The 18,474-nt window shown below is 39.2% G+C and overlaps 1 protein-coding gene across 1 annotated transcript in view; it reads left to right on the top strand.

Moving 5' to 3' along the window:
* The first annotated feature begins 1,060 nt into the window (after positions 1–1,060).
* The window catches only part of vegfc (vascular endothelial growth factor c), a 96,777-nt gene continuing 79,363 nt past the window's right edge, over positions 1,061–18,474 (top strand). The window contains exon 1 of the mRNA XM_049481400.1: positions 1,061–1,673. Within this exon, the coding sequence (XP_049337357.1) occupies positions 1,557–1,673 (117 nt within the window). The 5' untranslated portion in view covers positions 1,061–1,556. The remainder of the gene's footprint in view (positions 1,674–18,474) is intronic.

Genomic DNA, 18,474 nt, shown 5'->3' with positions numbered 1-18,474 from the left:
TTCTGTACTTCTGAACTGTAGTTGTTGCTTCTCATAATATGTATTAGAACATTACTCAAATATTCACTATTCACTGTATACCTGTAACTCTACCTCTTCACTACTTTACTTTAATTGATGCTCTCAAACACATTAAAGCCCTATCAAGATGGGATTATTTTCTCAGGGGGACATGTGTTATATTTCACACTTCTACTCAGTAATAAAACTGTTATCCAGCTCGAAGTAGCTCAACACCTCCTTGCTAGAATCCATATATACATAGATTCCGCATAGCCTACCTCCTGGCGCTGCTGGCTGCTACGCTTTGTGGAGTCTATGTGTATATACAGTATATATATATATATATGTGTGTGTCTGTTATTATCAGTACAGTGATGGCAGAGTTCAGAGCTGAAGCTAGTGTTATAGGATGTAAACAAAGGTTTTTAATAAGCTTCTTGTTGAGGTGTGGGGCTACTTTGAGCTGGATAACGGTGGAAAAAGTGATTTATCAGGGAAAATTATGCCCCGTGTCACGCAATCTGAAGGGTGTTTGGACAAACTGTTAACATTTCTGTTAACATCTCGGAACGCTGTGGGAGAACAGAGGTGTGCTATTCATCAAAGTACTTGTACTTGTATCATGTTTTATCATGATATGAGAGTTCTCCTTTAACTGAAAGCCATTTCAGATTACAGACTACCTCGCTGACAGAGAAAAGTCTGAGATGTACAAAGCTATCATATATTGCAGGTTCTAATGCTTGCTCTAGTAATCTTGACCTCCACAGTTCCCCTGAACTTCCATATGTAACAACAGTGCACACTGTAAAGATATGGATGAAGTGAGATAAACTATTAACCCAAGCCAAACTTACTTTAGGCTAAACTATAGTAGAACTAGTAGAATGTATTGACTGATAATGCTGTGTACAAATACAGTGTGTGTAAAAAATCCTGTGCAAAAAAAGTCTTGTGTGTGTGTATATGTGTGTGTGTATTTGTGTGTGTATGGGGGGGTGGGGTGATGTTCAGGAGGGAGGAGGGAGGAGGAGGAGGAGGGTGCGCGTGCCTCCTCCACTCCTACTGCTCTGAGCCAGACGGCTCGCGCTGTGTGTGAAAGTTGCATCAATTCCAGTCTGAGGAGAAAAAAGAGAAGCAGAAAAAAAGAGAAGAGGAGAGGAGAGGCGGAGGGGGAGGAGAGGCAGAGCCGCAGTGTGACAGCCTGAACCCGCGCTCAACATGCCATTCAGCCCGCCGAGCACATCCAGCTCCGCCGCTGCAGCTCCAGCCGCTCCCGCGCAACTTTCCCGCGAGCGCCGCGCGTGAGAGCGATTCAAACGATTAAAAAAGTAACGGTCAGTAACGGTTTTTAACGGTCAGCGCAGCGCGCGGACGCGTTTCTGGAGCTTTCTGCTGCTAAAATACTGGATATTCTCACTGATTTCTCCTGAAAAAGAGCCGCAGACTGAGGAGAAAGAGGAGGAAGAGGAGGAGGAGGAGAAGTGTAGACCTGCTGCTGAGACAGTGGTCGGTTTCCCGTCCGGACTTTGTGAGATCTCCCGCTTTAAAAAATGAACTTTTTTGGATTAAGTGTGTTGCTCGCCTATTCGCCTTTCCTCTACACCAACCTCGCCTTCCAGTCCAGCCAAGATTACTACGATTACGACCCGGACCAAGGAGATGCCCTGGTAAGTTTCAGCTGAAGAACTAACTGCATGATCTGAAGCTCTCAGGAGGAAACCCTGTAAAGAAGCCAATGACAACATCTTTCAACGTGTGTTTTTAACCTAAACGTCATGTATCTAATGCAATGTGTAGTAAGTAGAAGGCAGGTTAAAACAGTAAACACCAGGATAAAACTAGTGTAATGTCTGATGTCAGGTTAAACTTGGTAGATAAAAGGCATGTTAATAGAGTAAAAAACATGATAAAAGTTGTTCTTTGCTCAGTCTGGTTGTAATAAATTAGTAGGGAAAAAACGTGGATGTTGGGTTTGGAGACAGTTTGGTGTAACAGGTGTGAATATTTAGGAAGCATAAGAAAAGGTCTGCGGAGGAAACCAGTGAACAAGTCAATGGCAACATCTTTCAATGTTTGTTTTCAACCAAAACTTCATATTTCAGGTTTAACTAACATGTAACACCAGGGTAAAAAGTAGTGCTTTGGTGCTCTGGTTGTACTCAGCTTGTGGCAAAATAGCTTGGACGTTGGGGTTTGGAGACTGGCTGGTTTGACAGGTGTGAATGTTAGGAAGCATAAGAAAAGGTCTGAGGAAGAAACCAAGTGAAAAAGTCAATGACAACATCTTTCAATGTTTGTCATCTTTCATGTAATACACTGTGTGGTAAGTAGTAGGCAGGTTAAATAGTAAACACCAGGATTAGCATATGTATTATATGTAATATCACTTGGTATAATAACAATAGCAACATCATTCTCTTTCACTGTTTAATCAAATAAACTACAATAATAATTATTATTATTAAATAACAAGCATTGCTTGGAATATAAATGTTATGTTAACATAGTAAAAACAATTGCAAAAGTAGTTTCTGTGCAGTCTAGTTGTGTTAAATTAGTAGGAAAAAAAGCTTGGATGTTGGGTTTGGAGACTCTTTGGTTTGACAGGTGTGAATATGAGGAATAATTTTTAGAAAAGGTCTCAGGAAAGTAGGAGTTATTAATTTAGTGTAAAATCTCTTTGACAGGTTTTAAAGAAGACTGGTGGGTTTGGCAGTTGGCATGATAACCCAAACTCATCCTCTTTTATTTTTCATTCCATTGTGCAATAATCCATAATTCAGATTAAATGTTTGCATTGTTTGGCAAGTGAACATATTAACGTGGTAATCTCCAGGATGAAAGTAGTTTTTGTGCAGTCTGGGGATATCAAATAAGTGGGAGAATAGGTTGGACATTGGGATTGCTGACTGTTTGGTTTGACAGGTGTGAATATGAGAAGGAATTATTAGAAAAAGTCTAAGGAGAAACCCAGTGAACAAGTCAATGGCAACATCTTTTAATGTCTGTTTTCAGGTTTCAGGTTGATCCAATATAATTTAATGCATGACCTGTTAAGTAGAAGGCAGGTTAGGGCAGTCAGCGCCAGGGTAATTATTTTGGAAAGAAAACTGTTTTGGGCAGTCGGGTGGTTTTACATTAGTGAGAGAAATGGCTTACACTTTGGTTTTGGAGACTGTAGGGTTTGACTGTATAATTGGGAAAGCTCTGAGGAGGAAGGCTAGTTTTTATTCCAAACCAGTTGAAGAAAAATGTCAAATGTAATGTAAAAGGAGTGTCAAGGGTTAGAGGAATGATTGGGAAATGGAAGAAAAGAAAGACCAACAAGGATTACAATGTCAGCTTGTCTTAGTACATGTGTTTCTTTGGTAAATGGAAGGCAGGTTAGAACAGTAAAATAATTATATGAGCAGTCTGGATATATTAACTTTGGTTTTAAAGAATGTTGTGTTTAAAAGATTGGAAAAGGTGTAAGAAGGAAGGTCAATGGCAGTCCCAAAAGCATTTTTTTTACTATCTAATATAATTGCATGTATTGTCTGGTAAACAGAAGACAGGCAGTCTGTTGGTATACATTCTGTGGAAAAAATGCCTTTGGCTTTGGCTTTGGAAACTATTGGGTTTGACTGGGGTGAATATGACTGCATGAGTGTTTGGAGATTTGGAGATGAGATCGGTACACATTAGGACGTTTAGCTGACTTTGGGTTTTGGTCACCAAACTGCAAAACTAAATGTTGGTATTTTATTTTAGTATGACATTAGCATGTAATGTTTAGAATACTTAAAACCAACTGTCATCACTCTTGTTAGTAAATTTGACATTTAATTTTGGTCATCCTGTGTCACAAACTACATTTGGCCAGATGACAAGATCTATCCATGCTTTTGTTTAACTACGGTGGTGTAAATTTAATGAGAAGAGGCTTTTGTTTTGGAGAGTGTTGGAAACTTGAAGGAATATGTGACTAGTTCAGTGTAGCCATTAAAGCAGATGTCATTGGGTCACAAAGTATGAGGATGTGTGTGTGTGTGTGTGTGAGTTAGGGGGATTATGAGCTGCTCAGCAGTAAAATGACAGATAATCTCAAACACGTGGCCATTTGATCATGCGATACTCTTAATTGGCTGGATTAAAGTTGCTACCAGGGTATTGTATTATATTAGAACTAAAACCCAGCCATACAAAGAGTATGAGGAGGCCAAAGTTTTTGTCCTAACCTCAATACACACACAAGTACACACACACATACACTGGTGCACAGTGTAATCTCAGAGTTGCTTTTGGCTTTCAGATTCCACAGCATTACCAAATGGGCCCGCTGTCAACTGTACAGTCATTGAAAAAAGTTCACTAGTGCTGGGGAATATCACCAAAACTTATATCACTGTATATAAGGTTTATGATGGTATTTTATTATTTTATTTTAGTTATTTATTTATTTTTTGCATGACTGGGCTTTAATATAGATCTGTGACTTTCTGTACTATTAGGAATACATATAATATAAAACATTAAGGCTTTAAATGTAGGCTTTGGTTACTATTGGGTTTACTTTGTCCCACAAAATTACACAATATATGAAAAAATCAGACTTAGTTATCAGAAAAACAGCTGAAAAATGTAGTTAAACAATAGACCCTTAAAAGAGTTTAACTGTAACACTCTAAAAACATCCATTAACACTATAAATGGTCCTAAAATACTCCAAATGTAAATATACAAATAGATATTTCTCAAAAACTCTATTGTACAAGTAATTCACAGGTTTAATATCAATTTACATTACATTATGTTATTATTGAAGCCATTAGAGGCATTATCACTTTTTTTTATCACTTTACTCACTGTACTCAGGACCAATTCTAGGCTCATCTGGGGGATGAGAGGAACTTTTCCCTTAGCTGAGGATGGATTGCCTGATTCCATTTGTGTCTTTCTGAGTGAATAATTGCTGTTTCCTGTTGTTTTTCTATTTTACTCGGATAAAAAACGCTTGTACAGTAGGGAACAGCAGCAGGAGCTCCTCAGATAAAGCTACCATTAGTGTGTTAGCATGTTTTGCAAGCTGTATCTGCTACTTTGTCTGTGCTGTTCTACACAGTTCCCCAGCACTAATATCCAGCAATGTAAAGTGGATCTGTGAAAGTGGTGTAAGCGTGGTGCACAGTGTATAAATGATACCATATGCCTTGCATGGCAAGGTGGAAGTCTTGACAACGACTTGAAGCACTTCCCACAAGTAATGTGTGGTACAGGCCGAGCACTAATCGTGATTGCCTAAAATTAGAGCCGTTCTCGTTTTTGTTTTCATAGCTCTCCCGAAGTCCCTGGGGTCTATGTAAAATTCAAAGCTTATTAAGATTCATTTCGCTGGAATTTAGCAGCACCGGGGGTGGGGGGGGGGGTGGGGGGGGGGGGGTTTGCGGCTGTTGGGGGGTGCAAGAAGTTCTCCTGCCCAACGACAACAAGAGAGAAACTTTTGAATTTCTAATAGTTTATTTTATATCCATTCGGGGGATATTTGTCTTGTGCTCGAGCCTCGGAGGTGAATAGTTGTTGTATAATTGCACATGTGGCTGTGAAAGCCTGAGCCGTGAAGGATCTGATACCCTTCTGGGCTTCCATAAGTCATGGGACATCACTCATCATCAGGCTTGTACGCTGACCTTATTCCTCAGTGCTGTAACAGTTCGGCTGTGACCGTCTCTCGTCAGGCCGGTGAAAGCTCTCCGCTCGGGTATCAGCAGCAGTGGGCTAAGTCGAGAATGACTTACGCTCTGTAGGTTTTTCTCGTTGAGAAGGTTCGCAGCAGATGTGAAGAGGTCCCTGTTGGACGGCTGTAATGTGTTGGTTATTATTGTTATTGTTGAGTCACCAGAGGTCTTGAAGCATGTGATGAGTTGGCTCTGTACGGGCTGTGTATCGTCACTGTCATTCAGAAACCTTGTATCTCTATTTTTGTTATTTTTGACAAAAGGCTAATCTGCCAGTTGTTGTTAATATTGTTTTAGAAGAATTTTACAATAGACCAATAGAATTGCTTTAAAATAACGTGGAATTTGAGCTGCACAATATTGAAAAAAAATAATAATAATAACATTGTGATATACTAGTGCATCTCAAACAATTAGAAAACCAATGAAAAGTTACTTTATTTCAGTAATCCAGTTCAAAATGTGAAACTCTATAAGACCAATGGATCCTTTTGGCAGTGTGGGCAGTGTGCCAAGTCCTGCTGGAAAATGAAATCGAATCTGCATCTCCATAAAAGTTGTCAGTAGCAGAGGGAAGCATGAAGTGCTGTAAGATTTTGTGGGAAAACAAAACTGCACTGACTTTAGACTTGATAATAAAACACAGTGGATCAACACCAGCAGATGACAGACATGACTCTCCAAACCATCACTGATCATCAGTAAATTTTATATTTCATTTAAAGTAAATCAAAGGATCAGAGTCTGGAGGAAGAGTGTGGTGTGAAGTTTCCACCAATCAGTGATGGTTTGGAGAGACATGTCATCTACTGGTGCTGGTTAGAGGTGCAGATTTCATTTTCCAGCAGGATTTGGCCCACTGCCTAAAGTAAGTACCAATTGGTCTTATATAAATTTCTTACTTTCTGAGACACTGATTTTTGAGTTTTCATTGTCTGTAAGACATAATCATCAACAATAAAAGAAATAATCACTTAAAATAGATCACTCTGTGTTTAATACATCTATATAATATATGAGTGTCACATTTTGAACTGAATCACTGAAATAAAGTAACTTTTCAATGATTTTCTAATTGCTAATGTGGTTTTTGTTCCATTCACAGATAACACATCTTTATCACAGGTTATGAAAAGTGCGTAGACAGTAAATTGGTTTGATGTTGCTGGTACACCATGACAAATTTAAAGGGCTCTCTGAGGCCTCCAGAGTAAAGGTTGTAGATGCAGATGCAGAGTCTGTAAATGGGTCTAAAAGATCTCAGGTAGGTGGACCTATCTCACCATAACCAATGTACCTTATAAACTTCAGCATCTACCATCAAAAATACCTCATAATTTGGTTCCTGCTGGAACGTTTTCTCTGTTCACTATGACTATTCCCTCAATGAATAGTGAATAACACAGGGGTTCTCTCCTGTGTGGGTTTTATACAGGTGGGGGAGGTTAAGTTGATGTGTTTTCTCCTTATCTGTACTTTAATAAGCAGCGCACCTGCCAGCCGCTCTGCTCTGTAGTCTTATCAGCCCAGGTTTTCAGCACTTTCACAGCTTTCAGTGCATATCTGTGAGGGGGCGGGGCCAGTCGCTCGTACTAGGTGCTGACATAAGCACGAGGAGGACTCGGGAGGATCCACTGGGACTCCACAGCTTCAGCTGCCCCTCAGCATTGGGCAACCATTGCGAATGTGCTATTTCATCTGTATTACATTCATAAGCAAGTTTTAATAGCAGTTGTGAAACGAGAGCTATGCACGACAGAGACGTATGTGACATTTGTACGTGACAAATTTGCTGCCAGCCAGACAGACCCCTCCCCACCCCACCCAACCCTCCCCGGGAAAGTGGCTTTTTGAGTTTCTGAGAGATCCTGCGGAGTGCATTGTTGAAGAATTGACTGAGCTGTCAATCATGTGCAGTGTTTATAGAGTCTCTGTTTCTATAGAATTGTTGAAGTTGGCATAACAATAGAAACTGTACACGCTGTTGTTTTGAGTGTTGGCATCCCTCTCTGGTTTTTGGCCTTCTCGCAAATTTGTTAAAATAATTCAAGCCCACCCTATAGTGACAACGTTTGAGGAAGTACAGTTAATCACAAAAAACAAAATAATTTTTTTTCTGTACTTTCTGTGTTTATTATTAAGTTAAATCCAACTAAAAGTCACTTTACAACCTAAACATGTTACTCCCCATTACATTTACTGCCGTTAGAAAAAAAAAATATGCATGCAATGTCTGAATTATACACATATATGACAAAAACTGATCACTTATCATTAGGCCTGTCACTAGGGGTGGGCGATATGGCCCTAAAATAATTTTCAAGAATACACTACTGCTCAATACTAATAATGCACTCCATATTTCTCCATATATCCAGTACTGCATTAAAATAAATGATACTGTACAAATATAATCTGTCTCTAGTAGATATGTAATGGGGAAATGAGAACAGTGTGATTTTTTCTTTTGATAAAACAGTAAAAAAGTAGAACCCTGATGTTATAATTAGGGGTGGGTGATATGGCACAATATTTCAGGGTATAATATCGTTCACAATATTCAAAAATGTTGGCAATATTATTGCATACGATATGATATTGCACACCCCTGCCTGTCACAATAATTACATTATCTATTTATTGCTCAATTTATTGCTCACCCTCAATAATAAAAATAAAAAATTTAGGTGAGAATCCATTAATGTGAAACTGCATGTTAACATGTTTTTAAACGCGATATTTGTTCTATTTGATTTTATTTATATAAGATTTATATAAAGTTGCGCTACTGCAGGAGAGACGGGTACTGATTGGATGAGTACCTCGTTTGTCCCGCCTCTCCACCTTCGTTAAAGTAGTAGTGATTGGATCTCTTCCTAACTGGTCCCTACCTTTCACAGAACTAAATCAGTTCTGATTGGATTTCGTCTCTGCCAAACATGTTCGTATCGTTTTTATTCGTTGACGAAAATGTCTCGTTTTTATTTTTTTAATGCTGTTTTTATTTAGTTATCGTCTCGTTTTCGTCTTGAAAAAAAGCTTAGTTGACGATAACTATGACGAAAATGATTTGTCAACGAAATTAACACTGATGAGTTGAAGCTTCATTGTTGTCATTGTTGTTGAACTAAATAAATCCAGAGCAGAAAACTCTGGGTTTTAGTCTGAATGCCCCAGAATTTGCCAGGATTTTCATGTTAAAAACAGACATTCTTTCCATTATTTGTTCTAGGCCTGTCAATGTTAAAGTGTAAATGCATTTAATTAATTACTTGAACTTAATCCACCCTGCCTAACGTGCAGATTTTTTGTCTGGAGCGGTTCGCTTGTGGTGAGGACGTGATCTGGTCCCGATCAGACCCAGCTATCAAATATACATCTTTTTAACTGAGCTAAACTGTTGATAAGGTGCAGTTTAGTCTGATATATTAGCTAGACAATATTTTGCTATGAACAAACGCTGTCTCTGCTGCTCCATTCTGTTTACACACTAAGAGCGCAGCATGTGCAGCGTTCACTGCTCACAGCCGCGTGGACATCTGTGCTGCAAGTCCCATTGAATAACACTGTCTGAAAATTGCATTTTAGGCTACATTTCTTACATTGATTATTTTATTTATATTTAACCCTTGTGTGGTGTTCATATTTTTGTTACTCGTTTACTTTGTTACTTGAATTTAATTCAGCAAAATGAAGCAATTTTACATTAAAATGCTTTACACATGCTTGCTTCACCTAAATTGCAAGCAATATAAACAGCTTACATGGTTAATATTTGCCCTTTACCTTTCTTATGTTACATTTCTTTCAAAAAGTGCTACTCTTTTTTTATTAGTTTTTTAATAAAATGTAAAAGAAAATGAATTAAAATCAAGATATGAGTAGAAAATTTGTTTAGTTTCAAATTTACAAATGAAGCAATGTTTATTAGCCCTTGGCCAAACATACTGTATGTAATATAAATGTGTGTGTGGGGGGGGGGGTGTACAGTGTGTGTTTATCGAAAATGAGTTTGAGTTAGAAAAAAAAAATGTTTAGTATCATTTGATGAAAAATGAAAACGGGTCCCACAGACCCGAACACCACACAAGGGTTAAATATACAGTATAAAAACTTGTGTCCTAAGAAGAATAAGTGCCATTAATCACAGTTAATCACATAATATTGTTGTGATTAATCAGCTTAAATGTTTTAATCGAATGACACCACTAGTTTATTCCTGATGCTTTAATTACTGCTGTGAATGGAATACACTGATGTACTGTATGTACTGTACACTCAGAAAGGGCTGGTTGAGTTCAGGGTTTTTGTTCAGGTGTATTGTTTAATTTAAGCTACACGCTGTTGTACTTTTCTCATTACTGTATAAAGAACTGTTATTCTACAGTCTTGTTGAGTATGTTAATATTTCCCTTTCAGTGATCCAAGCACAATGTTTGCCTGTGAAATGGAGGCAATAAAAGGAGAAAATTGAATGACATCTGCCCTCGTTAGCTGTAATAGTCCTCCCCTTTTCCTCTCCAGGTGTCTGGATAGTCTCTGAAAGCTGGCTTTGTCGCTGTGTTGTGTATAATCCTAGCAGAAGCATAGTTGGCTGAAATCCTGCACTATAATCTGCTTCTATCACTTCATTTCCCTGGCAGAGCAGAAAAGAGCAGAGGAACTGAACCTCATTGTTTAGGGTGTGGAACAAAAGGGGTGTTTTCTGTTGTTTCTCAAGAAGTTCAGGTTTAAAACGTAAGAAATGTGGGTAACGCTTTATAATACAGCCCTTGTTTTAGAGCGTAAGTTTCCTTTACTTCTTTACTTCTCTGGATGAACCAGTGCATTCAAAATACTTACTGGATCCTACAGTTATAAATAAAGTACAACCAGGAACACGAGTGTAATTACTAGGTAACTTTCTGAAACTTACCTTGTGTAACTGTTCTCTATGAATTAATCAAAACAAAATACTTATGGGGTCCTACTCATTCTTAAATGTAGGTACATATAAAGCACAGAAGAACCAGCCATTTCCCTGAACACCATCTACTGTACCCTCCCAGAGAGAGCAAGACCAACTGTGCTCTCTCAGGGCTCTGACAGCTCATGGCAAGCTGCATGACCAGGATTCGAACCAGCGTTCTCCCGATCATAGTGGCAGCACTTTAGACTACTGGACCACTTTATATTTACATACTGCAGGACTGTCAAAAGGACACAGGACAGCATTCTCATTATAAAACCTTTCTTTATTTCCTGTGGTGGTTATTGTTCAAGTCTTGAACTTTACCAAATTGAAAACCTCAGGAATATAGTTAAGAGGAAGATGGATGATCAAAAACAAGCCATCAAACCACCAAACTGAACTGCTTGAATTTTTGCACCAGGAGTAAAGCAGCATAAAGTTATCCAAAAGCAGTGTGTAAGACTGGTGGAGGAGAACATGTCAAGATGCATAAAACTGTGATTTAAAACCAGGGTTGAACTCTGAAACGTAATAAATATAAACTTCAATGAATATGTTTTCTTCTGAAATCTCGGCATCTTTTTTATTTCTCATTATCTGCAAATAAATGCCCTAAATTACAATATTTTTATTTGGAATTTGAGAGAAATGTTGTCTGTAAATAAAATAAAACAATAAAACAACAATGTTCATTTTACTCAAACATTTACCTATAAAGAGCAAAATCAGAGAAACTGATTCAGAAACTGAAGTACTGTCTTAATTTTTACAGAGCTGTACAGCCTAAAACATATTTTTTCCTGGGTTACACTAAAATCAGGTATCATGTCTCACACTAGGTATAAACTGCAATAATAAAAGCACTACTGAACAGTATATAAACTCTTCTCACACATATAGTAGTGTGAATCTCTGTCGGTGTTCTGAATAGAGTGCTCTTCTCCTGGAAGAGGGAAGATCAGCAGTGTGAGTGTGCAGTAGTGGTGCTTCAGTAGCTGTTTGAACTGGGATTGAGCTGGCTGTAGAAGAGAGCTGGAGAACTGGCTTTAGCTCTCGTCTCAGGGCTTTGAGAGAACGAGTGAAGCTGTCTGAAAGTAAAACTGGCTGATGCTTCATGTTTCCGCAGGGCTGCAGGGAAGAGATAAAGCGAATCCTGCCAGTCCAGCTCTGTGGTGTGTTCTGCAGTCACGTGTTCTAGTGTTTATAGTGTGCTATAACTGTGCATCCTACACAGAACGGACGGTTGAGACTGTTAGAACTTTTTAGCGTTTAAAGACCAAAACACTCATCCCACATTCTGTTGCTATTTTGGTGGTGGAAAACACAGGAGCTCCACTGACTGATTAAAACCCTGACAACAGTCAGTCATCAGAGTTCATTCTTATAGGTGCTCCCAGCGCTTATACACACACAAAATTAGTACATGACTTTTGCGTGTTTTGAGCTTTGCAAGGTGTATTTTTGAGCCTCACGATACCAAAGAGACACTGACGCCCTAAATCCAGCTGTGTGAGCCACAATTGACTCCTATAGATCACTAAAATAGGGCCCTTAATCACTACATATCAGCATTTTCCAGATTTACATGTCTTGTGGGCATTGAAATCCCATAATAAACAAAATCCCAGCTGTTTCTGTACTTTTAAAGGGACAGAGAAAGCTAGGAACAGAATCAGAGATAGATAGTGCTAGAAAAATATAGAGATAGAGAAATAATCATTAACTAATCAACTATTCAGAAAAATTATGTACAGATTAGCGACTACCAAATTAATCATTACTGTATTTTTCATACATAAAGTGCACCAGATTATAAGGCACATTAAGCTACACTAGTAAGGATGCTACATTGAAGTGAGCAAGGGTGTCTCCATGATTCCCTTCTAATGTCTATGTAATCAACACTGTAATTCTTAAAAAAAAACATTTTAATCTACAGAGATTTCCCTCCTGAAAACTGTTTATTTGGATGAGTAAAACACTTCCGTTTATTTACAATGAGCTCAGATTTCTAGTATTTTGTCTAAGGGTGAGTTTTCAGTGAAGTTTCTCCATCACTAAGAGTAGGTGCAGCAGCATTAGCATTAGATGCTAACCGCAGCGCTAGCGGAACATAAATGCTGCACGATAGCACTACACTGAGGAACCCTAAGTGTTCTGGTAAGCCAGGGCAGACTACAGTCCAATATACTCACCTCTGAACGGCGAAAGAGCTAGCGCTGTGGTTCGAGGCTAATGCTCATGCTAATGCTGCTGCACCCAGCCTTAGTGCTGGAGAAACTTCACTGAAACCTCACCCTTATAATGCTGTACTTCAGTGAAGTGGCTTTTACTGCTCCTTAATACCTAACTGGTTGTATTCATACATAAAGTGCACCAGATTATAAGGCGGACTATCGATTTTTGGGGAAATATAAGGATTTTAAGTGCATCTTACAGTACAAAAAATATGGTAGTTGCAGCCCTACTGTTAGTATCTTCAAATTAAAGTGGCAGTCTGTATGATTTAGTTTCTAAACAGAAAGCAGAAGCATTTCTGAGTGGAGAAGAATATGGATAAAATATTGTGTTTAATGGTACCAGTGTGCTGAAATGACCATTCCTGCTAATCCTAATATATATTTCTATAAAAACTGGGGTGTCGGGTCACTTTTTGTTGGAGATTTTCTGGCTACGTCACGCATCTTTACGTACTTATGTCACACGTACAGCCTCTAAAAGAGGATCCGGCTCAGTTTTACTGAACGCGAGCGGCTGGTGGAGCAGTGGAGACTTCAGAAGAGGAAACTCAGAGCTCAGTAGCTCATTCACTCATAGTGTTAGGAATTAGTTAGGTGCATTAAGACTAGACACTACACTTCCACAATATACACTCCAGCCACTGGGGGGGGTCTCTCTCTTCTTGAGATCCTGAAGTGGAATCTGTAAAAGGAAGGCCTCTGGTATGGGATCGAGGCCTGGTGCAGGAGTGAGTCCTGGGAGGTGGTATCAAGATGGTGGACCTAAGAAGGTGGTGAATCCCTCTCCTACCAAACTATAAGCTGTGGCCGTTTTTGTTTTCTTTGTTACCTACCCTTTTGAACTAGTGATGGGCAGATGAAGCCTCATTGGGTGTATGGCACATTTCCCAAACTGTATCGACACTGTGTTGAAACTGTGTTGCTGTATCACTTAATGGCGACATCTGCTGGACTAAGAAAGTCATTGCAAGCAACTGCGCGAAGAAATGCATCGGTCACGTGGTTTTCCTTAAAATGATACGCGGTCTGACACAGGGGTTCGCCTTGTTTGCTCGGTGCATGCGCTGAAGTTTCAGTGTCGTCAGACCCATCGCTACCAAACGATACAGGAAGTGTATCGGTCACGTGGTTTTCCTTAACTTGATACGCGCACCGACACGGGGTTTCGCCTTGACAGCTCGGCGCATGTGTCGAGGTTTCAGGGTCGTCAGACCCATCACTATTTTGAACTCTATGCCTACTGGGGCTGGCCGGCTATGGAGTCAGTGCTTGGGCTTTTCAAGGATTTTCAGGTAAGATGAGAGAACTTCCCCCAGTTCCTACGCACTCACCTTAGTCTCATACACCCTACTTTCACATTGGGTAACAGCAACACATAGTCACCAGGCTAGGGATCCTAGCTAACCCACCGTTAACTCCTCTAGACATTGGGTTTGGGCCAAGGGGGAAGCTAGTGGTTCGTAGTGGTTCGTAGCAATAGTAAAACCAAAGAAATGAAGGAGTGAAGTTTATGACTAAGTTCTCTCTCTTTCTCTCTCTCTCTCTCTCTGACTGAACATAATCTGGAATCAGATTCAGTAACATGTAATTGAATGAAATGCAGTTTTAATAGACTGTGGGGTGGTATTGTGTTGTAAGTCTCTGTTAAATCTGTATCTAATTAAATATCCAGAAGGCATGGCTGGCTGGACACCTGTTATTCCAGAGCCTCACCTCTTCACTGGGGTAGTGGGGTCGCTGGGCAGTGGTGTGAAGATAATTTCACAGTGTTGGTGATTTCTGTGTGGCCCTCACTATTTCCACTGTGCTCTCCTTAATCTCTTCCAGAGGAGGCTTCAGTCTGGGTCAGAGCACAGTTCAGAATGCCTGAGTCTGTGACCTCTGACCCCTGCAACACTGAGCGTGCTCAGAGCTTCAGACGGAGCTCAGCGGAGCGCGGCCGCTGCCACTGCTGCTCCCAACAGATTGTTTTAACACGTTGCTGACCGCAGTGCTCTAACGCTCTGAGTACCACGGAAAGGGGAAGAGGACCAAACTGCATCCTGTGTCAGAGCTGAACCACAGGGATGATTCATATTAGAGTTTCATCGTTTCATCATTTTGTTTTTTAATGATATTGGCCTTATCAGATCCTGAAACGGGAGTCAGCACTTGTACAGACAGCATGTACAGATTCTTTATTTTTATTTAATTCAGTTCAAATCGTGAAACTCACATATTAAATAGATGTATTAAACACACAGAGTGATCTATTTTAAGCATTTCTTTCTTTTATTGTTGATGATTATGCCTTACAGCTAGTTAAAACCCAAAAATCAGTGTCTTAGAAAAAATTAAATATTATATAAGAAGATTATTTAAGGTATTTTTGGCAGTGTCCTGCTGGAAAATGAAATCCGCATCTCCATAAAAGTTGTCAGTAGCAGAGGAAAGCATGAAGTGCTGTAAGATTTTGTGGGAAAACAAAACTGCACTGACTTTAGACTAAAACACAGTGGATCAACACCAGCAGATGACAGACATGACTCTCCAAACCATCACTGATCATCAGTAAATTTTACATTTCATTTAAAGTAAATCAAGGGAGCAGAGTCTGGAGGAAGAGTAACACTTCATGATCAGTTTGTATACTGCTGTCCCATGACTTTTGGCACATCAGCGTCCCTCTCTGTAAATGTAACTGCAGTCAGAATCGTGTTTCTTTATTACACTGTAAAAAGGGAAAAGTTTAGAAAACTCAATATTTCAAAGCAACTTATGCACTAAATTGTTTTACTTTAGATAATTCATTTTTCATATACATAAAACATTTTTTATTATTTATTATTAAGTCTCACCAACTTAAAAATTCATTTTGGGTTGTTAATTGGCCTCATTTAGCTTCTATGAAGTTCCGCTGACTATCCTTTTCTTAATTTACATAAGCTTCTGCGAACTTATGACTCTTAGTATCAGTCATATAAGCTTGCAGTAATGCAGTTATGACCGACTGAACCCAGACAGCATATAATCTATATATAATCCCAAGAATAGCAGCAGCCTGTGGGGATGACTACACACTGATGGTGAATGAGAGATGGGAGGACACATACACCTAATATGCAAATAGCGAGACCAACATCACGTGAAAGCCCCTGCATAATTGCTCAATAGACCCTGTTTTACTAAAGAGTCAAACTGAGCATGTGCAGTACGGCGGAGTATTTAGCTTGGCCTCAACTAGGGTTCAACTACATTTTGTAAATTTTGCTAACAGTCTATTTATTTAAGCGAACTTAAATATGTTAGTTGAGGCAATTAGTTTGCTATAGTTTACGATGCAATTCTATATTTCTAGTTTGACTTAAAAATCACATTAAATTTCTATTATTGACCTCAGTACAGGAAAGTTTTGACCTGGTCGTCTGTGGATCTCTACAGGCTTTTGAGCTGAAATTTCTCTTTTTGAGCTCTACCAGCACATCTCAATGAGGTTAACGTCTGGTATTAGGCTGTTCTCAGACCGTTCCTTTGCTAGTTCCTCTTATTGAATCTGCTGTTGTTCTTTTCCGCGGTCGCTCTCGTGTGTTTTGGGTCGTTGTCTTGGTGCAGAACCCAGCTGTGAGTCCCGCTGCAGTGCGCTGGCAGATGGAGAAGGATCTTGTTTTGGATTTTCTCTTCGTGGGTGATTTTCCTTCATGTTGTTGGACAGATTTTAGACTGTTCCTGAAAAGATTCATGACTTGCTATCTTTCCTCTATTGTAGGAATCCTGGCTCGTAACTGACTGTGATTCAGTGCAGCCGGAGGGTGCTGGTGACTCTTTCTATGCTGATCAGCAGTATTTTTGCAGAACTCCTCAGTAATTTCTAGTCTGTGGGTTTTTCTGCCTATATAAGCTTTAGGCTGCAGATTTAGGAGTAGATTGAGTAGTTTGTTCTTTTTTCTTTCTTTTAAACTCACTGTGTTTACTATGGGTTTGAATCAGAGTGAGTCTCGATACAAAAATACAATATTATCACAATACCAATACAAGGAATTATGGACTTATATGCATGCGCAGTAGTCACATCCCAGGACACAACACATCATGTTGCAATATTTTGATTCTTGACACAAGAAGTAGATACACAGCGTTGTCTCTGTGTCTGTGTGAGTGACAGGCTGCTGCTGCCTGAGAAGCGCAGATATTTCCAGTTACAGCTGAATTCACGCTTTTAATTCCAGAAAAATTTTCTTATTTACCCATTTAAATGCCTGATTAAAGGGCCGATTACTGTCGTTTTGCTGTTTTCCTCGGGTTTTGAGAGTTTGGCGCTGACTCAGCTCAGATTTTATCCAATATCGTGCAGACTTTGTGCACACACTGACTTTGTTCACCTCTATAGTCACATGAGTGCTAGAACAAAATGCACTGTGGGATTTAAACTATATTTGTATGGATAATCATATATCAACCATTTCTTGATTATTTTCTTTACCATTGTAAGTTATTTTATGTTAGGTGATCTTACAAATAAAGCAAATTTTATTTAGTTTATTTTGATATAACAAAGTATAGAAAATGGGAAAAAAAGGTATCTCCAAAAAGAGAAGGAATAGATGATTTAGGTTTAGATTTATACATGCATCCCTTAAGAAGGGCTCAATTGTTCACAGTAATCTTATCTTAGCTAAAATGCTGTTGGCCTCTAGTGAAACTTCACTTGTTTTATGAAGCCTGTGCCAAATTGTGATGTATATAAATCAGAAATCTTCGTAGGTGGTCTTCCTTCCTAAAGACCGTGATGCACTTTTGTCTTTTATTGTGAGTGTATTTTTAATGGACTGCAAATCTGTTTAAGCTCCAGTAAGATTATTATTTGGAAGAAGCTTCTTAAACTTCTCAAATTTCTCAAATACTCTAATAGTTGAACTATGGTGCAGTTTGGCCTGATATCAAGGGAAGAGGTGAGGCACGTCCTGTCAGTGAACTGGAAAAGAAAACGAGACATAATTTTAAGTTCTTTTGAACTTCTTTTAGTGTGACTCAGTCAAACTGACTATGTGCTTTTCTATTTTTGTTGTTGTCATTATTTCATTATTCCAGAGCTAAAGGATACGGCGCATCAGCACGCAGTATTTTCATCAGCAGCACTTTTTTAAAGCAGGGTTTATTGTTTCTCTCTTTGGACTGGGTATTTATGAGCCGGGGTATTTATTATGATATCTGGAGAGTTCAGCAGCTGGGTTTCAGACCATTGAGCTTAATATCCCTGCGGCATCATTTAGCACAATTTCATATTCCAGCCTAATAACTTTATTGCACCACAGAAACCATAACCAAATAAACGTCTGGAGTCATCGTTTCTAATCGCGTGCTTCATCAGCCACAGCTCAATCCAGGGGATTACAGTCAATATCAGGGGAAATATAGTCCTGGTGAAAATACCGTAGCTACTGTCACTGAACTTTAGTAAGCAATGAAGCAGGATTGGTGCAGGATGGCGTTCCTATCTGGGTTTTTAAGAACTTTTCCAGCCACTGTTGAAGTTGACCTGCTTTTTGGAGGTTTGAATTCTTTGTGGATAATGCCTAAATGA

This window comes from Astyanax mexicanus, chromosome 7 (genome assembly GCF_023375975.1).
Source record: "Astyanax mexicanus isolate ESR-SI-001 chromosome 7, AstMex3_surface, whole genome shotgun sequence".
Taxonomy (NCBI): domain Eukaryota; kingdom Metazoa; phylum Chordata; class Actinopteri; order Characiformes; family Acestrorhamphidae; genus Astyanax; species Astyanax mexicanus.
The sequence above is the reverse complement of the archived record's forward strand: the minus strand, read 5'-3'. Positions and strand labels throughout refer to the sequence as shown.